The following is a 22,180-nucleotide window of genomic DNA, read 5'->3' on the forward strand; positions in this document are numbered from 1 at the left end:
AATATAAAAGAACCCTTAATTTTAATTTAGTTTAATTTTTGCAAGTGCCTATCATCTGCTGTATTTAAGACTCGGCCAGAGATTCCAGTGGCACCTCGGCAATCCGTAATGAGTGGCCAACATTGTGCGGCGGTTGTTCCCGTTCTGTGCCAGGGGTCAGGGGCGGGGGCAGAGGGGGCGTGGCCGGATGTGGCGGCTGTGGAACTCGAACTCGCGCTCCTAAGCCGCGTCCTCATCGAATGTTGTCGATGTCGATAGCGATGTGGATGAGGATGAGGATGATGGTGATGTCGATGTTGCTGCTGTGTCTGGCCAACTTCCGTTGCAGCAACAATCGGTGAATGTGTGCGTGTTGCCTTTATCCTGCCAGTGTATATGCGCCGATGTCCTTTTATCCTGTCCGCTTATGTGTGGGTGAGGCCGCAGGTTGCACCATAATTGTGTTGATTAGCTAATTAGATGTAATTTCGCGGCCGGAAATTGGCAGTTGCTGCAGTCGGGCAGCCATTAGGAGGACAATTTCTAGACCCCCCTTCCCCCTTTTTAGTAGCATCTAGCATTTTCGCCCCCTCCATGCAAATTTTTAAGTGCAACAGCAGTTTGGATGGGCGAGCATAATCTCGTCATGAATATGTTTGTTTAGCGAGCAGCCTTGTCTCGCCTTGAAGCGTTCCGCTCCATCAGATTCAGACTTTCAGACTAGGAACAACCCCCCTGCGCCCCTTTTGGAGCCACGCCCCTGGCCCTTGGATGCTGCTGACGTAAAAGTCGCGCCATAAAAATTCATTGCCAAACGAGCCAAAGTATTGCCGCAGCGGAGGAGGATAGAGATGGGGTTGGTGTCGAGGATGTGGCAGTGGATGTGGCAGTGGATGCGGCAGTGGCAATTGCCGAGAGTAGTCCAGACTGAGAGCTGCAAAAAGCTGGGTAACGGATCTGAAAGTTGAGCTGAACCTCAAGTCGCGCGTTCGGACGGAACACCATGGGAAAAATCATTTATTTCGGATTAAATGGCGTATGAGTGATGTCGGCTGATGAGAAGAAGTTAGTAAATATTTTTAAATATTTTATAAATTAATTTTCCTTCATATTCCACATTTTTTAAATATTTTAGTGGAACAAAACAACAATTTTTTTTCTACCGATAGGAAAAGATCTTTAAATCAGGAATTTGCTAGGCACTTCTTCTTAAAATTCTCTTTATATTACCAAAAAAAAATCCAAACGTGAATGATACATAAAACCAAAAATAGGAAACATTTTATAAAAGGAATTGCATAAAGTTTTCTTCCCTTTTGCTTGCTTTTCTCCTAAACAGCGCAGCGTATTAAAGAGGTTCGGAAGGAGTGGGTGTGGAAAATGGGTTGGGAAATGGAAAATGGAGATGGGAATGGTGTAGATGGTAGATGGTGGATGGGATGTATCGCTTCAGACGCTGGCTGCGACTGCTTCGAAAACGACATCGCAGGCAATGAGCTTAAGTTCAATACATTTACTTGAATTTCCAGCGAACGACAAGGACGAAGACGATGTCGTTGACTAGTTGGCTCCCAAGGATGAGTCGGAAAATTGGGGGCACAGGGATTGGGTGGGAAGCCAGGAAGCTGTAGAGGAACACAGAGGAAAATGTATTCTTATTTATATATTTGACTTAAATATTACTGTTTAAAATTATTTTGTTTTATGAGATTTATTTATGGTTTCATTTATTATTTTAAGGTTTTATTTTCATTAATTTTGTATTGTTCTTATGTATTTAAACCTCTCTAGTATTTTATTTTTTTTTTAATTTTATTTATTTAAATCATAATTAAGAATTTCTAAGAAATTTGAACATTTTTTTCAGTGTAGAAAGCCAAAGCCGGGCAACGTTGTGCCCATTACAGACAGTTTTTGTGGCGAGAAATTTCAAAAAGCTCAAATGTGCGAGGCGATAAGCAAAGCAGCAAGAGATTGCCAAGGAAGGGGGTTGGTAAGGGATCGGGTAGGGGGTGTTGTAAGGGGTTCCGGGGTTCAGGGGGCAATGGCAGCACTTACATGTAACCAGTCGATGGCGACAACGGCAGCCGCAAATGTAGCAAGGATTGCCGGCAAGAAGCACACACAAAATTGATGTCTATGTGTGCGGTGGGTGGGTGTATTGTGGGTGGCCGAAGGACAACTATTGCGAGGGTTGGTGGGAGGCAGACGGCAGATCGGTGGGGGTTGATTCGCCAGCGCAAGTTTTGGTTTTCAAAATTTATCGCTTTTAGATAAAACGTTTTGCGTTTTTACGATACGAGCAGCGAACACTTTGGCCAACTATCCTGGAAGCCATTCCCTGCAGCTGGAGGGGATGCGATGTCCTTTGTTGTGGCAGGGGGCGTGCCTAGTTGCGGGGGTTGTGGGCGTTGTGGGAATGCCCCCCGCCGACTCTGTGGATTATGAAGTAATTTAATTAAAACGCCTGGCCCGCAAATAAATCCGGCATTATTTATGCCGCCTCGCAGGAGAAACGTGACATCTACGGACCGGGTAATCAGTATTATTCTTTTGCAGAGAGTGAGTGCTTGCTGAAACCTATTTGTCAGAATTAATTTAGGTCACTTTAAGAAGACAAAGATCGCTTTTTTGACATTTCATAGATTTTACATGAAAATTTTATAGTTCTGTTGAATTTGTTTTTAATTACCACTTACACCGAAAAAAAGCATGTTCACGTAAAATCGATATGACCATGAAAATTTCAGTTTATGCAAAACCCATATCGTTTTTACATGAAATACTCTTTTCAACCAGTTCAAATTTACCTGGCCTCATATCAAATTAAAATTGATCTTAAATAATGTAAAATCGATCTACGTTTCATATCGATTCTTTTTGGGTGTAAATGTAATAAATATTTTCAATATATTTTTTTAATTTACTACGATGTATTTTGTTATAATTTAAACCAACTGATTACTTTATTCGCATGCGTGTCACATTTTTTTGGGCACACGTCGATTCTTCTTTGGTTCGCGATATTTTTGCAATCCTTCTCCTAAGTTTCATCCTGGGCAGCAGCAGTTCCAGGACGAAGACCACCAGCGCTCCCAGATTTGCCCAGAGAACGAGCCAGAAGAGAGCGGCCAGCTCCCGCATGGAGAGCACATTCTGGCGCACGGGGGCCACCTGCTGCTCCTCCGCCTCCGTCAGCCGGGGATCGCCATCGATCCCGTCCAGGGTGCTATACGAAGTGGAGGCAATCCGGGCCACACTCTCGTCAGCCTCGTCCACGGCACTCACATACTGGCGCGTCCAGTGCTCCAGGAAGCCATGCGAGTGGGCATAGTGGATCTGCTGGTTCAGCACACCCACCAGATGCGAGTGACGCCGCACATAGAAGGCCAGCTGTTGGGTGTAGATGCGTTCGCGCACCAAATGCAATCGCCGGCTCATCGGATGCACCTTCCGGAAGTAGCCAAAGTACTCGTACGGAGTAAGGATGGCCACGCGGGCGGAGGAGCCGCTGAGCTGGGCCAGGGCTGGAAAGGATTGCAGCTCACTGCCCTCCAGGTGAACCAGCTGCTCGGGTCGCAACTCCGGCAGGCTGGCCACAATCCTCGCTTCATTCACCTCCGCCAGCTGGATGGTGAAGCGCTGGGCCAGCACCTCGTTAATAGTTTGCGGCGGATTCCGCTGGGTGTCCTGCCGCAGCAGCTGGTACATCCCCGACTGGTAGCCACTCCGCAGGACCAAAGTGGCCATCAGCCAGGTGAGCAGCACCAAACGCCCGGAAATCCTGCGTGGCAGGCAACGATCCTCCACATTGCCGCCCATGGTCAGGACAAAGAGCTCGTAGTAGGGATTCCTGGGCAACTCGAGGCCACGCCAGCAATGCTTCACCGCGACGAGGAGCAGGCAGGCCAGGATCAGGACCAGGCCAATGGCTCGCCACAGGAGAGGGGCGAAGGGAAAGGCCAGCTTCTCGTAGGCGGAGTAGGCACTCTGCAGGTTCGTGACCAGCATGATGTGGCTCATGAAGTAGTAGGTGGACTGCGAGTAGGGAATCTCACTTCCGGCGCTCGGCTTGAAATGGAAGCCGCCCAGCGAGAAGTCCGCATGGTGGCCAAAGATCTGAAAATCACTGAATTTTATTAGTATTTTTCACAATTAGCTACACTAAAAAAAAACGATATGAATCGTAGGTAAATTTTACCTTATTTAAGATCAATTTTAATTTTTCCTGGCCTTAGGTAAATTTGATCTGGTCATGTAAAAACGACCTGGGTTTTGAATGTGTCAACATATCACCGTAAAATCGATATGGCCATGTAAATTTCAGGTAATTTTAACATTTTAACCAGTTTAAATTTACCGGCCGCATATCAAATTAAAATTGATCTTAAATAATGTAAAATCTATCTACGTTTAATATCTTTTTTTTTTTCTTGGGTGTAGGTGTAAATATCATTAACTCACCTCATCGAATATCCTGCCCGACTCGTCGAAAGTGGCCAGCACCTCCTCCTTGTTCATCCAGTAGAGACCCACGCTGAAGTTCAGGTTGTCGGCCATGAACTGCAGCAGAGCCCCCTCGATGCCCACGAAGGATCCGCTGCCATCGCGACGCCAGACCAAATAGGGCATGTCCTCCCAGGTGGCGCAGGTTAAGAGACAACCATAGAAGTTGCCCAGCTTGGGGGGAAAGTAATCCTGGCTAGCCCAATGGCCACGCTCCACTTGATACCGATTCACCACATTGGCCGCGATCACTTGGCACCCGTGGGAGGCACTGAACGGAAAGTAGCTGACCAGGAGGAGTTGGCCACCCGGGGGGCGGAGTACCACCCCCACATTCAGCACACTGAGACGCCACAACAGTTGGAGGACCAACTGGATCTGCTCACCATACGCATCCGTGGGCAGGGACATGTATATCAGGGTGTACGACAGATCCTGGGTGGCTCGAATGCGTTTATAAATCGCCTTTAAAGCCTGAAGATCATCGACCAAAGCGAGCACGACATGCACATAGGGTTTGTAATCCATAGACTGCTGAAGGAACAACCTACGAGCCTGCAAAGTGGGTGGCAGAGTAATCAGCAGCTGGTCGAGCAGCTCCTCCAAATGGCCTTCCGTCGATTGCGAACTTATGTGGGTGTAAATGTACAGGGTCTTTAGGTGACCCATCTCCGAATTGACCACCACTTGAGTTAGGGCTTCTGCCAGGTCCTTATCCGAAATGGATCCCAGAATTCCGGTCACCAAAGAGCAACAGAAAAGTAAATACAACCAGTACTTCATGCCGAAAGAGTTGCCGGAGGAATGCGTAAGTCCAAAACGGAATTGTAACTAGACCTTTCAGATCCCAGGGGAAATTTAGGTAATGCCGGGGTTATTACAATACCGTTAATCATACCACATTAAAGGCGATTCCTCTGGGGAACTTATTACCTGGTTAGCTATTAGTGATAGAGATTTACTTGTAAGTTAGTAAAACACTTTCGTTTTCACATTAATAATATTTAATATTCACTTTTATTGGCTTTATAAAACAAAAGTCTAGTCATCAACATCATCGCCGTCGAAACTGAAGTAGTCTATATCGTTGTTATGCCTGGTTTCACTGCTCTCCTTGGGCTCCTCTGCCTCCCGGTCATCCTCCTCCTCCTCGGCTTCCGTTTGGGGTTCCTTCTCCAGCGGGTCGTTGGCCTCCTCCTCCTCCTCGAACAGGCTGCGCTCGGCGGCTCCCAGTTCGAAGACAGGTTCTTCACTCTCATCCCTGGACTTTGGTTTCGCTTTCGGTTTGGATATCTTGCCCAGAACCGGAGGCTGTACCTCCACCCGGGTGAGATTCGTATGGTGATTCAGCATGCCCTTGTAGAGATGCGGAAAGCGACGCTGGAAGTCGATTTTAATCCGTAGAAGTCTCTCCAACATCCCAGGAGTTAGGATGCCCGACGGCGAGGAGGATGCCTGACCCATGATGTGCGTATCCCTGCGCCGACGACCGTCCTTCAGGTAGGCAGCATAGCTCCCGCCGCCCTCGTAGAGGGGATGGTGCAGATCGTAGGGTCTCTGGTGCCAGGGATCCTCGGGTCTGTCCACCGGCAGCAGACCCATGAACGGATGCAGCAGTCCCTCGCCGTAGGTGTAAATGGAACCCACTTGGGGGTCGGGATCGGATGATGGTGCGTTTTCGTTTTCGATTTCTGATGGTGCTGATGATGAACTGACGAAATGGACGGAGGATATGCAAAATGAGAGATGGACATGAATGAATATGCTTATCTAGATAATGGTTAGGATTTGTGGGTTAGTTCTATGGGTTGTTTTGGGTTCTTATGCTTTAGGTTGGATGGAGCTTCTAATGGTGGTGGCCATGGGTTTGTGTTGCCTTCTGCGCAACCTCTTTCGCTTGATGACTTTGATGGGTTTAATGGATTTGGTGGTTGGGGTTTTCGAGGGGTTACTCTGGGACCTCAGGAGGCTGGACTTTTTCTCCCTCTGAATTTGCAGGCGCAACAGATCCTTGAGCACATCCACCAAACTGTCCAGCTTGGTGCTGCTCACGGTGGCCTGTGTGGTGACCTGTGAGCTGGTGGTGACCTTCTTTTTGGGTCGCTGGGGGGTTCTCACCTGGCGAGTGGACCTCACCCAGCCATCGTTAGTTTCTTTCGTGATCCTCGGGCTGGGAATCCTTCTCGCCGTGCTCCTCCTGCGCACAAACTTTCCCCTCATCGCGTAGGGAGTGGGTGTGGTGGGGGAGGCATCACTAGAATCGGAGCCACCACTATCGTTTAGGGCCGCATTCAGGAGCTGCGCCTGCTGCTTCACACTCAGGGCCCTCTTGGCCTTGCCCTCCGTATCGGCGTTCGTTGGTTCATCCGCCTGGAACTCCGGATAGGGGGAGTACTCCTGACTCGCGTTGTTCTCGTAATTGCAGGGCTTCGTCATCTCGAGATTCTGACCCTGGGAGAACTGGGCCTCGTGGCTTTTGGTCAGGTAATCCGTGTCGTAGCCCCGGTTGGCCAGAATGCGCTGCCAATTGGTGTCGTCTTCGTAGTCCAGCTTATTGGACGGGCCATAGATTGCATTGGATTTGGGCTCAGCCTTGGGCGGTGGCGTCTCTGTGGTCGTGGTGGTGGTGCAGGCGGAGGTGGAGGTGGTAGTGGAGGTGCCCTCCTCCTCCTCTTCCTGCTCTTCCTCCTGCTCCACTGTGGTTTGCTCCTGCTTCTCCTCCTCTTTGGGTGGCTCCTCCTTGGTCACATTGTTCGATATGATCTGGCTGCATCTGAGGTTCAGCTTGATGAGCTCGACCTTCAGCTCATCCACAATGGTGTGCAGGTGGTGGATCTCCTGCTCCTGCTTCGATATCGACTTGGTCACGTGGGAGCTCTCGTGGGCCACCGAATCCTGCTGCATCTCGCTGTCCTCGTCCTTGGGACCACCACTTTCGGTGGTGGTTGAGGGAGTAGCTTCTGAAGTGGAGTCCCTGCCTCCCGAAGTGGTGGTGGCCTCTGTGCTGCTCGTCGTCGACATCGTGGGAGCTGCCGTGGAAGTGGTCAGGCGCACAAAGTCCCGGTGATTATACTGGCTATCATGCTGCACTTGCTCCACCTCCTCCTGCTGCACGGGCTCCTGCTGCTCCTGCCCCTCCTCGTACTGATCGCCACCGATCTCCAGCGGCTCCATGCTGGCCCTCTCCAGAGCCTCGCGAATGGAGGCCGCATTGTAGCGCATCAGGGCCTCGGCGGGATCTTCGTCGGGACTCAGGGTGATCTCCTTGAGGCCCAGCTTGTATTCCCGCCGCAGTTCGTTGAGGGAGCCCTCGTCGATGGTCTCCAGGGTTCCGTACTCGACGCTCCGCTTGCTCCGGCGATTTAACTTGCACTGGCATCGGGATCTTTGGGATCCTCGGGATCTTCCGCACTGACAACTCCTGCCACACCGGCAATCCAACCTGCCGCATCCGCAACCCTTGGCTGTGGAGTTACCCTGTCCATCCCCTAACCCTCGCCCAAACCTGTGGAAAATGGCTAACCTTTTGTGGACTCGATGCTCTTGCGGTTGCGGTGATTGTGATTGCTCCTGGGGAGCTGGGGTCGTCGCCAATGGAGGATTAGAGCTGCTCTCCGATCCACCAACTTGGCCCGGTTGCTGGGGGTTTATTGTCTGAAATGCGTCGCCTGTTTAATGCCATGAGAAAAAGGCGAATGAATCGTATGAAATGGATCAAATGCAGGCAATTGGTCTACGTGTTCTAGAGTAGAGCTTGAAAGCTATCGATATTATCGATAGTTTCGATATATTTCAAACTCTATTTTAGAGAGTTTCGGTGTGAATTGGTGTGGTGTGGTGCTGAATGTGGTGTTTCAGTGGTTCGAGTGGTTGGTTCATCAACATAGCCACCAACTTACCCTGGCCATCGTTTGGTGCCGGCGCAGCATGTCATCGACCTCATCGTTACCCACGGCTGCCCGGTAGCCCTGACTTTGATAGCCGGAGCTGGCTGGATAGGCGGGCACCCCATAGGCATTCGATCCGTAGCCACCGCCGCCGTAGCTCGTTCCATAGCTACTTCCGTAATTCTGGACGGCCGGACGCTGAGCCGGAGCGGAATAGTAGTAGTTGACCACCGTGTGGCCTGCGGACTTGGACTTCTTGCGCTTGTTGCCGCCCAATCCCAGGGAATCCACTGTGGGAGAGACGGAGGAGGGCGGTGAGTCGGGAGGATGGCGAAACACACCGAAGAGATTACCTTTGTGCCGGGCGATACCCTCGTTCTCCGGCATCTGGGGACCAGCATCGCCAACTGTGGGTTCGTCCATCTCCTGGTTGTTGGGCATGTTCTGTTCTGGATCCTCCATTCGCTGTTGCTGCTGCTGCTGCATCATCATCTGGGGATTCTCTTCGGCCCACTGGCGTTGCTTCATCATCTGCCTCTCCTGCTGCTGCTGCTGCTGAATCTTTGCCTGCTCCTCGGACCACTGTCTTTGCTGCATCTGCTGCATCATCATGGCATTTTGTTGCTCGATCTTGGCCTGTTCCTCGGACCACTGTCTCTGCTGCATCATCATCTGTGGATGAATACCGGGGTGCTCATTCTCCTCTGCCCAATGCCTCTGCTGCATCTGTTGCACAACTTGGGGATCCTCGGTCCACTGCCTCTGTTGCATCTGCTGCATCATCATGGGATTCGGTTGTGCCTCCATTTGCCTCTGCTGCATCATCATGGGGGCTTGTTGAGCCATCTGCTGGCTCCTGGCCTGCTCCTCCGTCCACTGTCTCTGTTGCATCACCATGGGACCCTGCTGGATCTTGGCCTGATCCTCCGTCCACTGTCTTTCCTTTTGGATCCTGGCCTGCTCTTCAGTCCACTGTCTCTGCTGCTGCATCATGGGATTCTGTTGAATCTGTTGTTGATCCGGCATCATTTGCCTCGGCTGTTGTTGCATCATGGGTTGCTGATTCTTTTCGATCTTGGCCTGATCCTCTGACCACTGCCTCTGCTGCTGCTGCATCATTTCTTGGGTCTGCTTCTGCTGGGCAGCCTGATTCTCGCCCGTCCTGTAGGCCGCGTACATCTTGTCCTGCTTGCCCTTCTCACCCTCCATCTGCTCGTTGGCCATGCGATAGGCATAGGCCATGATCTGGACAATGTCCTCCTTGGACAGCTGCTGCTGATCCTGGGCCTTGGCCTGTCGCTTCTGGCCACCGGCTCCCGAGTTCCTGGCCTTGCGTTGGGCCTCCTTGTTGACCAATCGCCGCACGTAGTCATCCCGCAGAGCCTGCTCGATATCCGCACGTGTGATCTTGTGAACGGGCGTGCGACTCAGCGGATAGCTGATCCTGTAGCTGGGATCTCCCGACTGGGCGGCATTCGAACGCATCTGCTTGGCCAGCAGCTCGATCTTCTGCAGCATCTTCAGCTCGGCTATCACCTGGCGCTCGAAGGCCCGCAGCTTGGCCTCCACCCGCAGATCCTCCAGTGTCTTCTCCTCCGTCGCATCCTGACCCTCGCCGCCGCTGGGCATTCGGAACCAGAGGAGTGGCACCTGCTCCTGATCCTCCTGCTTCTCTTGCTCCTTCTCCAGTGTCGCCTTGATCTTCTGCTGGGCCAACTGAGCCATCTCGGGACGCACTCGCACCTCGGAAATGTCGGAGGCCTGGGCAACGGAAGCAGGTGAAGACATTTGTGGGAAGAATTGCTTCTGCATTTGGGAAACAAAGTCCATGTTGGCAGGGATTGGAGCCAATGCAGGTATTCCCTGACCCAGTAGAGTGGTGGCATCAAAGTTGGCCGGATTCATGATGCTTTGCATTTGACCAAGCAGCGATTGTTGGAAGGTAGTTTCTGGAGATGCGGCTGCCGGAGCTGGTGGAGCATCTGGAGCAGCTGGAGAAGCTGCTGCCGGAGCAGCTGGAGCTGGAGCAACGGGAGCAGGATTTGGAGCAGCGGCACCCAGGAGGGCAGGCATCGCCGGCATCTGCGGCATTTGGGCCAAAAAGGCGCCCACTTGAGGTGCAAAGTCCATGTTGGGTATTTGGAACTCCTGCGGCAGACTAGGCCAGTTCGTCAGCAGGGGAAAAGGATTCGGTACAGCAGGATTCTGACGAGCCACTCGCGTCTTGGCCGTGGCATCCTCGGCCAGGACGAGCACCACCTTGGAGGCCGCCGCCGTGGGCTGCAGGCCATCGGGAATGGCGCCCAGGATGGAGTAGGCCGGGAAGAGGCTGCCCCAACGGAGGAGGCTGCCCAGAGCCGGGAACATCATGTAGAAGGCGTCCATCTGGGGATTGCCAGTGCGGATGGGCGAGATGGGAGGCATCTGGCCGAGGATCTGCAAGGTAATGGTTGGAAAATATGGTTTATAGACTCATAAACATTTATTTCTAAAATCTAGAAATCTAGCCTTTGGAAATGGACAAAATTTTGTACTTGTTTTTAATAAAATTGCCTTGAAATATAGAAAATTTCTAGATTTAAAGGCAAATTTCCTAAAAACAAGATAATTTTTTGTACCTTTCCAAAGGCTGAAATTACTTGTAATTATAATTATCATTTACTTTCAGGGACACTAGATGAACTCACCTCATCGTTGGAGGGATACCTCAGTCTGGTTTCCGTGGAGGAATTGGTCTTCGAACCGGCATCCTTGGGTGGATCTTCCGCGGTGATCGTATCACTTTGGGCAACCGCCTGGACGGCAAGGAGCGCCAGGAGCGGCAGCAGGCTGTGCAATCTCATCCTGAACTCGGTGATCGCTTCTGATCTGATCTATTCGGTGTGTGCGCCGGAGCTCTTTCGCCGACTGACTGCCGACTGCTGCCGGTCGGTGGTCCAAATAGATTTTTTGCCACCGCGTCGGCGGCATTAAAGTGCAGACGTCTGCGATTCGATCGTGACCCGGACCCGGGTCCACCACACGCACATCGCCGTGGGCATCGGTCGGTGTTTCCGTGTGTGTGCCCCCGATCGCAAAACCAGAGCGCAGCAGCCGCCGCAGCTGCAAGTGCTGCAAAAAACCTTGCCCAACTATTCCGCTCGCCAGCTTTTTCCACGAAATCAGCGCAAATGATGCACGCTAAACAGTATGGCTGGAAAAATCAGGTCTGCAATCACGCGGAAGGGGCCCCAGACTAATTTGGTCGGGGTATCTTCTAAAGAACGATATCTTATAAAATTATATACCTTTCTAACTCTAGTGTAAAGAATTTAAGATTTAAGATCTAATTTATTCGGAGTATTTATAAAATGAAAGTTAATTTTCTAATATTTTTAAAAGTAAAATTAAAAAAAAGGTATTTTTTATATATTTTTTTTATGAAAATAAAAGATGTACTTTTGTTTTGTTATTTTTCGCTACTCATTTGACCATTTTTTTACCCTAAGAAAATATTATATTTAAATATTTTTTTAGCTATATATTTAAATCATTTTTATTTTCTGGCCAAATCCGTCCCTGCTTTTTGTTGGGGGCCGTGGTGGGGCTGCCCTTCAAGCGTCGATCCACGGAATTCTTGCAATTGTCTTATCGTTTGTGTGTCACCAGAACCACGGCGGCACCACCACAACCACAACCACCGAGGTTTGCTGAGGTCAGCGGTGGTGCGCTTGTAGCGACACAAGAAACAAAAGTTTCTGTCATCGCAGCGGGTGGTTTTGCAAAGGTCGGCGAAAAGTGCGAAAGAAAAGAAAGAGGTATTGCATTTCTTTAGCTCGGTACAGCGACCTTTGGTTGCTCAGATCCATTTTAAACAGACTCCGATCATTATCAAATTACTCACGGCCCACAGCTATCTGTATTTAATCACGATTATTGCGGCTAAGATGCGTAAGCAGCCCAGCTTAAAGTTCATTGAATAAAAATCATTTACAAAGAAGTATTGTAAGTATGGCATAATACATTTTATTTACTAAATATATTTAAACATTTTTCTGAAGTATTTGCATTTTATTTTCCTCCAACTTTTCAAAAGATATTTCTGACTTGCCAGAAAAAAAACGCAATGCAAAGTTAACACCTTTTAAATATGTCCATTGGTAAATTGGCAAAGTAATCAAAATTTAACAAAAATATTTTCCATAACCTACATTCAGTAATAATTTACATTTTGCTTGCGTTACCTTGCCCTTTTTGTATTTACACAAGAATGCGAAAGCAATAAGCAGCGGATGTTTGTATAGATTTTTAAATATTATATATTTGATGTTAATTTATTGTGCATTTGCATTTCCAGATGCCGCCGATAGAGCTTTCAGCACGCAATTTGGCCCGTCAGTTAAGTGATTCCTGTTTAGATAATAGTAATGAGCTTAGTGCACAGGCAAAAATTAGTTTAGTTATAAAATTTAAAATTAAAATATTGTCATCGATAAAATAAAATATTTTTGATAAAAAATCCTTTAATATTATATTCACCTTTGGAATAAGACTTTAAATGACCTTTGAGCATTAACAAAAATTATACATTTAAATGTTTATATTTACCTTTGTTAGGTATAGATGAAAAATACTTTCTAATTAAATATTTTAAATATACAAGCATATAATATTTAATTCAACATTGGAATAAGGCTTTAAATGACTTTTCAGTATTAAAAAAGCTTATAAACTTGTAAATATTACCAATTTAAATATCAATGAAAAATACTTGAATCATTTTCAATTTAAATTTTAATTTCTTTTAATTTAAATAGATTATTTAAACATTTTCACCATTTTTCATCACCTCTTTACTTCCAGTGTGTCCAGCCATCATGCGAGTAATGGTGGTTGGCCGAGTGCAGGACCAGGACCTCAGTTGGCCGATGGCCAGTGGTGGATCACGATGTTGCCCAGTGCTGTGCACAATGTGAGCCTGGTCTACGCTCTTGTCTGGGCCATCGACAATTATTACGGCACCGCGAGCAGCACTCCGCTGGCGGTGGTCCAGTTCGCCACGAGTAGGGAGACTCGAGGGCTCCACAACGACCTCATCGATGCCGCTTTGGTGAGATCCTCGGCGACGTGCCGGATTCAGTTCCTGCTGGAGGACGATCGCGTGGAGATGACGGAGGCGAATGCCGAACTGCCGCCGCCCAGCGGATTGACCGGCCGACCGATGGCCATTTGGTTCCTGGACAGCCTGCGATCCTACTTCCGCCTGGAGATGTACCTGAATCAGCTGGGCAGTCCGTACAAGCGGAACGGCTACTTTGTGGTCGTCTACACCGGACTGGAGGATCAGCCCATGGAGTCGGTGAAAATCATGTTCCGGCGGCTGCTCAACATGTATGTGCTCAATGTGAATGTGTTCCTGCTGCGCGAGGGAACGGTGCAGCTGTACACCTACTATCCTTATGGGCCGCATCGCTGCCAGTCCTCGCTGCCCGTCTACTACACCGCCTTCCAGGATCTGCCGGCTCCGGCACGGGGCTATGGGCTCACCAAGCCGCTCTTCCCCAGCAAACTGGCCAATATGCACGGCTGCGAACTGGTCGCCATCACCTTCGAGCACGCGCCGTATGTGATCATCGATGACGATCCGGTGACGCCGGGCGGCAGGATCATGCGCGGCATCGAGGGCATGATTGTCCGGGCCCTGGCCGAGCGGATGAACTTCACCATCAAGATGGTGGAGCGAAAGGACAAGGACCGCGGCGAAATTCTGCCCGATGGAAACTATACGGGCATTCTCAAAATGGTAAGTGCTCGAGAACAATTTTTTTTTTTTTTGAAAATTTCGGTAAAAAATAGGAGCTATTTTTGTTGTTTTTTTCCTGTAACGTGGCCAAAAATGGTCCTACACCAAAAATACAAACAGTTTTGAACAGATAACAAAATAATCAATAAATCATTAACACTTTCCGTGTGATTTTTGAAAAATAACATTTTCGTAAATTTTCAATTTTTTTTATAAGGGGGTACCTCATGATTTTTTGCAAAAAATTGACAAAAATTAAAATTCTCAGGTTTGAATGCCAATCGATTTGAAATTTTATAACGAGTTCAGAAAGGTATGACAATCCATATTTGGATCAATATTTCCAATGTTTCGGCCAAAAAAACTAATTTTTTGGTTGAAAATTGGGAAATGAGTTTTTGGTAAAAATAGGAATTTTTTCTGTTTGCATTTTTGTTGTAACTTATGAACGCCATAAATCGTATCGTCGTATACGTAATGCACCTATGTATATTTCATCAAGTATACGCAATGCCTTGCAGATGGTCGATGGCGAGGCGAACCTGACGTTCGTGTGCTTCATGTACAACAAGGCCCGTTCCGATCTGATGCTGCCCAGTATTTCGTACACGAGTTTCCCGATCGTCCTTCTGATTCCCAGCGGAGGATCCATGTCGCCCATGCAGCGATTGACGCGCCCCTTCCGCCACATCATCTGGTCCTGCATCCTGGTCAGCCTGCTCCTCGGTTTTCTGCTCATGGCCCTGCTGAGGATTGCCGCTGGTCCGTTGCTCAGAAACCTGGTGCTGGGCAGGCACAACCATGGTCCGTGCCTGGGAATGTGGGGCAGTCTGCTGGGGGGACTGGCATTGCACAATCCGCGCAGGAACCTGGCCAGATATCTCCTGATGATGTGGCTCCTGCAAACCCTGGTCCTGCGGGCCGCCTACACGGGTCAGTTGTACCTAATGCTGCAGGACGTGGAGGTGCGATCGCCGCTGAAGACCCTCGCCGAGGTGACGTCGCAGGGCTATGAGTTTCACATGCTGCCCGCTTTGCAGACGGTTTTCAGGGACTCGATGCCCACGACCAATGTGCGATCGGTGTTCTCGCTGGAGGCCTCGTTGATTCGCCTGCGGGACGAGGACGATCCGGGCATTGCGGTGCCGCTGCTCCAGCCCACCGTCTACATGTTCGACTATCGATCGGGGCCCAATATGCGGCATCTGACCGCCCTGCCCGATCCTCTGATGACCGCCCCCCTGACCCTCTACATGCGACCGCACTCCTACTTCAAGCGCCGCATCGACCGCCTGCTCATTGCCATGATGTCGTCGGGCATCGTCTACCGCTATCGCCGGATGTACATAGACCGCATCGAGCGGCTGGCCAAGCGGCGCAACATGGAACCCCGGCCCCTGACCATCTGGCGACTGGGCGGCGTCTTTATGTGCTGCGCCGGCCTACAGCTGCTGGCCATCCTGGTCTTTGGCCTGGAGCTTCTGGCCACAAAACACCGGCGATTACGCAGGACTTTGAATGCCATCAATCGATACACCGCTTGAGTTACATATTTATTAAAGTAATAGCACAAACAGAATAATAATAAAGTTAAATAAATATAATAATAAGATCGCTTAAAATCAAAGTACACATAAATATAAAATACAATAAAATAATATTGAAAAAAAAAAAAAATAATAATAGTAATTAAAACACTACGAACACTGCACATTTTTTGGATCTATATTTTCTTTGCTTTAGCGAAAAAACTGATTTTTTTTTTATTGAAAATTCGGAATTTCGATTTTTGACAAAAAAATGAATTTTTTCTTTTGTTTTTTTTGCTATAACTTGGCCAAAAATGGTCCTACGCAAAAAATACAAACTGATTTGAACAGATAACAAAACAATAAATAAATCCATAGCACTTTTCGTGTGCATTTGGAAAAAATAAAATTTTTTGCCAATTTTCAATTTTTTTTATTAGGGGGTACAACATGATTGTTTGCGAAAAATGGCAAAAAAAATAAAATGTCCAGGTTTAAATACCAATCCATTCGAAATTTAACTACGAGTTCAGAAAGGTATGACAATCCATTTTTGGATCAATATTTCCCTTGTTTTCGACACTACACTACGTCGATTCTTCTTTGTCAATAAATACCAACTCTGTTTCGAGCCGAATCAAAACCCCTCAGATCCTCTCCATTAGCCAGGCTAATCCCGGCCAGCGGCGCCTCTGGCTGAGCAGCTCCAGGCCAAAGACGCCGATGGAAAGGCAGAGGGCGGCCATCAGGCAATTCAGGGCGGCCAGGACGAAGCCCATGGACTCGGCAAAGCCCGTGGCCAGGCTCTCGCGGGCGGAATGCAGTGACCTCCCCGGGGCATCCGAGGTGGTGGGCATGCTGTTCCAGGCGAGGATCTGCGAGTGGTGCTGGAAGAGGCCGAAGCTGCGCATATTGAAGAGCAGGTTGCTGATCTCCCAGGCGAAGTAGGAGCCGTGGGGAAAGTACATGCACAGCATGTTGTCGACGATCTTCTCGGCCAGGATCAGCAGCTGATTGCGATGCGCCCGATGCTTGACCAGGTGATCGGCCAGAAAGGCGCGACTGGTGAAGGCGCCCGTCTTCCAAGGGGCCTTCAAGAGGGCATCGAAAACGTCCACCGGTTGCCCCGGCGTAATGCTAGTTTTCCCCCGAAAGGCAGGTAGTTTCAGTGTCATCCGATAGGTGGCGTGATCGGTGATGAACCGAAAGCCGCCCGCCAAAGTTTGCTCCAGCGTTTGCGGCGATGGCTTCACCGGGGCGTTGTGTATAAAATTGAAAACCGATGCCTCGTAACTGGCACGGATCACAAAGATCCAGAGCATCCAACCGGCGAGAACAGGTGAGGGCATGCGCCACCACCTGCCAAAGATCCAGTGAATACCCAAGACAGAGCCAAGGAGCAGCCAGGTGTATTGGTTAAACGGGAACAGCATCACCTCGTAGATGCTATAGCCACTCCTTGCACGCATCACAATTATGTAGGCCATCTGGCTGTAGGGACTCGTGGCGGCCAAGTAGGTGGACCTCTCCGGCGTGCAGGCGGCACATCCTATGGTCATATTGGCCCTCCGTTCGCGGAGCATTTGGTAGGCTCCCGTCAGGGTGCCATTCACAAAACTGGAGCCACCTAGGAGACCAGCAGGTTCATTGGGCACCAGTTTCAACGTAAAGTTCATCTTTCGAGCCAATATCCTTAATAGCCGACCATCCAAGCCCTCCAGTCGCTCCATGGGATCCTCGCGTTCCCAGTGAACCCGCATGTAGGGCGGAATATCCCAGACGATGACGCTCAGCGGACAGCCGTGCAGATTCTTCAGACGCGCCGGAAAGATGTCCCACAGACCGGCCTGCTTGAGATCCATTTCCACGGGCTCCGTGCTCGCGCAACTGCTGTTCGTGTACGGCAGGACATTGAAGGCCCGCACGCCCTGCAAACTGGGCACCAGGATCATCACGTTGATGTTGTAGCGCTCCAGCAGGAAGTAACCGAAAATCCTGGACATAATGGAACGTTGCTCCGGGGGAGGCTCGGATGTCAGCAGCACGACGACGGACAGCTTGTTGCCCTCCACGTCCTTGACAATGGCTCTATAAGGTAGATTCCATTAAAGGTGATATTTAAAATATATTAAATTAAATAATAGTCAAACAAGAACCTAATAAACCATTAAAATCTTTAATTATGGTGTCAAATTACATGGTATAATACCAAATATAAAATAATAATCAATAAAAGAAACTAATAAACATTTAAACTTATTTTATATACTTTTAAAATCTCAAATTATGGTATCAGATTACATGGTATAATACCAAATTTTACACAAAAAATCATAATTTTTAATATTTAATATTAAACAGTATTATAAATGTATGATTATTTTATAAGATATTGCAACTCACATGGCCTGTTCGGCATTCTGGACGAAGAGCAACTGGGTGAGCACTTGGGGAGCCATCTTCCGGCTCAAATGAGAGGCCATGACGACGGGCACTGGGCAACCAGGTCGATACAAGCTTCGATACAGGACTCGTTGAACCAGAATCACCCGATCCCTGTCCATTTTTTCATAGGCGGTGCTAATCAAGACACTTAGATTGTAGGGCGCAAAGCCATTGGTGAACATCTTCTGCAGCGTGGCAGAGATCTCCGTGGCCAGGTGCTCCTCGAGAGGATGTTGGTCGGGCCACAAAGCCGCCTGGACACCAAAAAGAGCCAGGAGCACTGTTGCAACGCCACGCAGTTCCATGGTCAAAGTGAAACATTGGCGATATTTTTCGAGAATTTATTCGATTCTGTTTTCGCATTCCAAGGGCCAGAATTCGTTTTGGCAAGGGACTTTGGGAGTTGACTAGCAATTTTTTTTTAAATCTGCAAAGCTTACAGTGCGGCTCAAAATTTTATGAATTGCCAAAAAAAATATTTAAATTTAATAACATATTTTCTTTTTCTTATAAATGGTTTTTAATGTGGTGTAATCACTTTTAATAATTTTAAAAGCTAGAGGAATTTAAAATATATCTTTAACATTTTATAAATAATTTTTCTTTGGTAATTAAACAAAAGGAAATAAATATTTTACTATTTTTATAAACCTTAACAGGATTTCAAAAGTGAGTTATTTGTTTTTCCCAACAAAAATCGAATCCCTTGCGATTGAAATTAATTCTAGGACCGTGCCTGTAAAGGTAATGCATTAACAAATCTGTGTTCATCACTTAAACTAATTGCTGCGTACAGGCGAGCCACCCAACCACCTAGTCACCCCACCACCCAACCACCCAACCACCCACCAACCCACTGACCCGCTCCAGAGGCATGTGCGTGACAGGTTTCGGTGTCAGTATTATGCATGAGGCGCATAACCATAAATTAACACCATCAGCGGCACAGACACACTCACCTGTGGGTGGAGAATAGGCGTTTGGGGGGTGGTGGAGTTGGCAAGGGGGTGAAAACCCCCGTCAGTGTCAGGTTCATGCAAACGCCATGTCGTCCGTAAGAGGTTTACAAATAGCCGGATAATGTACTGGCCTCCAACGAAACCACACGGTTCCTGAAAGTCACCCACACTCGGAACAACAATCTATCTTTAGCTTAGAAAATTAGAATACCTTTTACTAAGTTTAAATTAACTCACGATTAGTAAGGTAATTTATGTTAATGTTATGTTTTAAGGGCGACCTTGAAAGCAATTGGGAATTCAGAATTTAAAGCCCACTTTAAATTTAAATTTGGTAGCCCATATAACTTTTTACATTTATAACATTTAAAAAACAAAGAAAAACATTTTCTTAAATTAAATTAAGGCTAGGTAAATTAAGGTTTACAATGTAAACTTTACATAAATAACTAATTTATAGATAAAAATATTTCCCTTACTTAGATCTTAGCTACAAAAAAAGTTTTCTCAAATAAAGCGATCGCCGGGACGCAAGTTCCAGGACGAATACGACCAGGCCGAGGATGTGGCCCACCAGAACCATCACGAAGATGGCATACAGCTCCATGATGCCCAGGATCTGGTAGGTCTGCTCGCTGCGCAGATAGCTCTCGACCACTTCCCAGCGGGACCAAACGGCCAGCAGGCCCACCGACCGCATCCACATGATCTCCTCGTTCAGCTGGTCGATGAGGAAGGAGTGCTTGGCCAGGTACATGGTCAGCTGCATGCTGATGATGTCCTCGGGCACAATCTCGAAATGGGCTCCCGATCCCTGTTCGCCCCTCTTGTGGACCCGCTCGGCACTCAGGCGATTGAAGTGGATGAAAATGTCCAGGGCCGAGGCGGTCACGTGCTGGCGCAGCTGGTGATTGGCCTCCAGGAAGTACAGGGGATCCAGCTCGGAGTTGGACTCGAGCAGACGGAACCGCATGTTCTGCACACTGGGAATCTCGTCCAGCACCTCCTGGACAATGGGCGTCAGCACCACGGTGAAGTTCTTCTGCACCAGCGATTCGATGGTCTGTGGCCATCGATTCAGCTGATGGGTTCGTATCAGATGGTACAGCAATCCCTGGTAGATTGTCCGTATGATCAGGGTGTACATCATCAACAGCAAACAATAGAGACGAGCGGTGTGCGATCTGGGGGTCTCCAGCAGCGGCATTCCCACGAAGATCAGCTCCAGATTGAGCCAGGTCCGCGAGCCACCCAGTCGCTCCCTCAGCAGCCGATCGACGGCCAACTGGAGGAGGGCGGACAGGGCCACCACGCCCAGGATGCCCAGCCAGATCTGCAGGCGGTAGGGGTAGAGCAGGATGTCGAAGGAGCTCAGCTCGTAGCTGGAGGCCAGCACTCCGAAGACCTCCCGCGTCTGGTGGTAGTTGTGCGTCGAGGTGGCCACCAAGCTCCGGCCCACCGTCTGCCGGATTCCGCCCAGCGTCAGGTCCGCCTCGCCGCGTTGCAACTGCAAAAGTATCGAAATTTAATCGATTTATTATCGAAAATGTTCCCTGATCCAGGGGTTATTCCCTAGATTTCGAAGTTTTTTGACGTGCTAGGGGAAATTTTAGGAGGGAGAGATTTTTAGGGGGAAAGTTTAGGGTTTTTTTCCGAACATTTTATTACCCACACACGACTCTTTTTTCGATTACGCAGATTTTTCCAATCTTAACATTTCTACAACGTCATATTGTGATATTTCTTATGTATTGTACATGTTCGAAATTAAATGTTTTTTTAAATTTTTGGGGAAAACTGAATTTTTTAGGGGAAAATATCGACAGTTTAAGTAACTTCCTAAAACATTTCAAAACCATCAAAAAAAAATCAATACACACGACTTTCCTTTCGAGTACACAGATTTTTCCAATCCTAACATTTCTACAACGTCATATTGTGATATTTCTAATTTATTGTACATGTACGAAATTAAATGTTTTTTTGAATTTAGGGGGAAACTAAATTTTTTAGGGAAATATCGACAGTTTAAGATCTTTTAGGGTCATCCTGAATTTTCATTTGGCAACTTTGCTCCAACTCACCATTTCCAGCGCCTCATCCCTCACATTCGCATGCACCCGCCGCACGGAGATGCTGAAGTTGAGCTTCTCGGCGAGCGCCAGGAGCAGACGACCCTCGTAGCCACCACTCACCACCTGCTCCTCGCTGACCTTGAGGAAGGGCGGCACATTCCACAGCGCACAGCGCAGGGGGCAGCCGAAGAAGTTGCTCAATTTCCGGGGGAAGAGCTCCGGTTCCACCAGCATGCTGCCATTGTAGCGATTGATCAGCTGCGGCTCCATATCAGCACAGCCCCGCTGCCCGAAGGGATAGTAGCTGTAGAAGAGGATGTCCCCGTTGGACTTCTGCACCTGGATGCTGCAGTGGATGAGCTGGTAGCGCCAGCAGTAGTCGAAGATCAGACGCATCTCGCCCTGCAGCAGGCGATCGCGGGCCTGCAGGAAGATGAAGTAGTGCTCGTTGTAGTTGTACTCCCGGGCATAGTACTCCATCCGGATCTCGGCGAAGGCCGCAAAGGAGTCGGTGAAGATGACGTTGTAGTGCCGACGACCCGGAATTGGACGCCACGGAACTCCGCGCTCCACATTCACAATTTGGAGGGGGGCCAATCCCCATTCGCGGAACAGGGTGCTCATCATCTCGTTGTAGAAGTTGCACGTGTGATTGCTGCGGCAGCAGAGGGTCAGCACCAGCGACGGGGTCACGCTGAGGATGTAGTGGTGGACCACGTGGAGCAGGGCCCGGGCCACGAACTCGTTGATGTGGTTCATCTGCTCCCCGGACAGGTCGTAGTACGAGTTGAGCAGCGCGCTGATGTTCATCCCGCCGGGACTGGAAGTTGCCCAATGAGGCGACACTTTTTCCCTGGCCATGTCCAAATCCCCGAATTGAGGATTCGGTGAGTTTTGTGTGACTTTCGAGCCAATTACCCCGAAAAGTTTTCCATGATTAATGGTTGTGCTGTTACTAAATAGGTTCTATAAGGTAACCCGGCGAAATTAGGTCAACACTTCGATTTATAGGGAAAAA

The 22,180-nt window shown here is 48.7% G+C and overlaps 5 protein-coding genes across 7 annotated transcripts; 1 reads left to right on the top strand and 4 right to left on the bottom strand.

Moving 5' to 3' along the window:
- Window positions 1-2,940: 2,940 nt before the first annotated feature.
- On the bottom strand, window positions 2,941-5,268 carry Ir7b (Ionotropic receptor 7b). Its single transcript, XM_017142103.2, has 2 exons — window positions 4,444-5,268; window positions 2,941-4,098 (listed from the first exon to the last, which is right to left on the bottom strand). Exons 1-2 carry the CDS (start codon window positions 5,266-5,268, stop codon window positions 2,941-2,943), a joined length of 1,983 nt encoding a protein of 660 aa, XP_016997592.2.
- Window positions 5,269-5,466: 198 nt separating this feature from the next.
- dec (defective chorion) lies at window positions 5,467-11,292 on the bottom strand. 3 transcript variants are annotated; one of them, XM_017142136.3, is made up of 5 exons: window positions 11,060-11,290; window positions 8,726-10,808; window positions 8,385-8,662; window positions 8,009-8,139; window positions 5,467-6,196 (listed from the first exon to the last, which is right to left on the bottom strand). In XM_017142136.3, the coding sequence occupies exons 1-5, from the start codon at window positions 11,213-11,215 to the stop codon at window positions 5,527-5,529; spliced, it is 3,318 nt and encodes a 1,105-aa protein (XP_016997625.2). In that variant the 5' UTR covers window positions 11,216-11,290; the 3' UTR covers window positions 5,467-5,526. The 3 variants fall into 3 exon arrangements, 2 of the variants coding, with proteins under 2 accessions (XP_016997625.2, XP_044252248.1); XR_011419723.1 differs by having other exon boundaries at window positions 6,179-6,196; window positions 8,009-8,153; XM_044396313.2 differs by lacking the exon at window positions 5,467-6,196 and having other exon boundaries at window positions 6,238-8,139; window positions 11,060-11,292.
- A 1,416-nt stretch (window positions 11,293-12,708) lies between these two features.
- On the top strand, window positions 12,709-15,780 carry Ir7c (Ionotropic receptor 7c). Its single transcript, XM_017142138.3, has 3 exons — window positions 12,709-12,745; window positions 13,215-14,154; window positions 14,676-15,780. Exons 2-3 carry the CDS (start codon window positions 13,300-13,302, stop codon window positions 15,696-15,698), a joined length of 1,878 nt encoding a protein of 625 aa, XP_016997627.2. The 5' UTR covers window positions 12,709-12,745; window positions 13,215-13,299; the 3' UTR covers window positions 15,699-15,780.
- A 550-nt stretch (window positions 15,781-16,330) lies between these two features.
- On the bottom strand, window positions 16,331-18,433 carry Ir7d (Ionotropic receptor 7d). The gene is made up of 2 exons (XM_017142139.2): window positions 18,087-18,433; window positions 16,331-17,771 (listed from the first exon to the last, which is right to left on the bottom strand). The coding sequence occupies exons 1-2, from the start codon at window positions 18,431-18,433 to the stop codon at window positions 16,331-16,333; spliced, it is 1,788 nt and encodes a 595-aa protein (XP_016997628.2).
- A 1,144-nt stretch (window positions 18,434-19,577) lies between these two features.
- Ir7e (Ionotropic receptor 7e) lies at window positions 19,578-21,972 on the bottom strand. Its single transcript, XM_017142104.2, has 2 exons — window positions 21,172-21,972; window positions 19,578-20,594 (listed from the first exon to the last, which is right to left on the bottom strand). The coding sequence occupies exons 1-2, from the start codon at window positions 21,970-21,972 to the stop codon at window positions 19,578-19,580; spliced, it is 1,818 nt and encodes a 605-aa protein (XP_016997593.2).
- Between the last annotated feature and the right edge of the window lie 208 nt (window positions 21,973-22,180).

This window comes from Drosophila takahashii, chromosome X, assembly GCF_030179915.1.
Source record: "Drosophila takahashii strain IR98-3 E-12201 chromosome X, DtakHiC1v2, whole genome shotgun sequence".
NCBI lineage: Eukaryota > Metazoa > Arthropoda > Insecta > Diptera > Drosophilidae > Drosophila > Drosophila takahashii.

Excerpts from the sequence above, each read along its gene's own strand:
- Ir7b (XM_017142103.2), bottom strand. The coding sequence starts at position 5,268 with ATGAAGTACTGGTTGTATTTACTTTTCTGTTGCTCTTTGGTGACCGGA. Across the intron at positions 4,099-4,443 it reads CGGGCAGGATATTCGATGAG|ATCTTTGGCCACCATGCGGA; the intron begins GTGAGTTAATGA and ends AGTGATTTTCAG.
- dec (XM_044396313.2), bottom strand. The coding sequence starts at position 11,215 with ATGAGATTGCACAGCCTGCTGCCGCTCCTGGCGCTCCTTGCCGTCCAG. Across the intron at positions 8,663-8,725 it reads GGGTATCGCCCGGCACAAAG|TGGATTCCCTGGGATTGGGC; the intron begins GTAATCTCTTCG and ends TCTCTCCCACAG. Across the intron at positions 8,140-8,384 it reads GGCACCAAACGATGGCCAGG|ACAATAAACCCCCAGCAACC; the intron begins GTAAGTTGGTGG and ends GACGCATTTCAG.
- Ir7c (XM_017142138.3), top strand. The coding sequence starts at position 13,300 with ATGTTGCCCAGTGCTGTGCACAATGTGAGCCTGGTCTACGCTCTTGTC. Across the intron at positions 14,155-14,675 it reads ATACGGGCATTCTCAAAATG|ATGGTCGATGGCGAGGCGAA; the intron begins GTAAGTGCTCGA and ends AATGCCTTGCAG.
- Ir7d (XM_017142139.2), bottom strand. The coding sequence starts at position 18,433 with ATGGAACTGCGTGGCGTTGCAACAGTGCTCCTGGCTCTTTTTGGTGTC. Across the intron at positions 17,772-18,086 it reads CAGAATGCCGAACAGGCCAT|AGCCATTGTCAAGGACGTGG; the intron begins GTGAGTTGCAAT and ends TCTACCTTATAG.
- Ir7e (XM_017142104.2), bottom strand. The coding sequence starts at position 21,972 with ATGAACATCAGCGCGCTGCTCAACTCGTACTACGACCTGTCCGGGGAG. Across the intron at positions 20,595-21,171 it reads GGGATGAGGCGCTGGAAATG|TTGCAACGCGGCGAGGCGGA; the intron begins GTGAGTTGGAGC and ends ATACTTTTGCAG.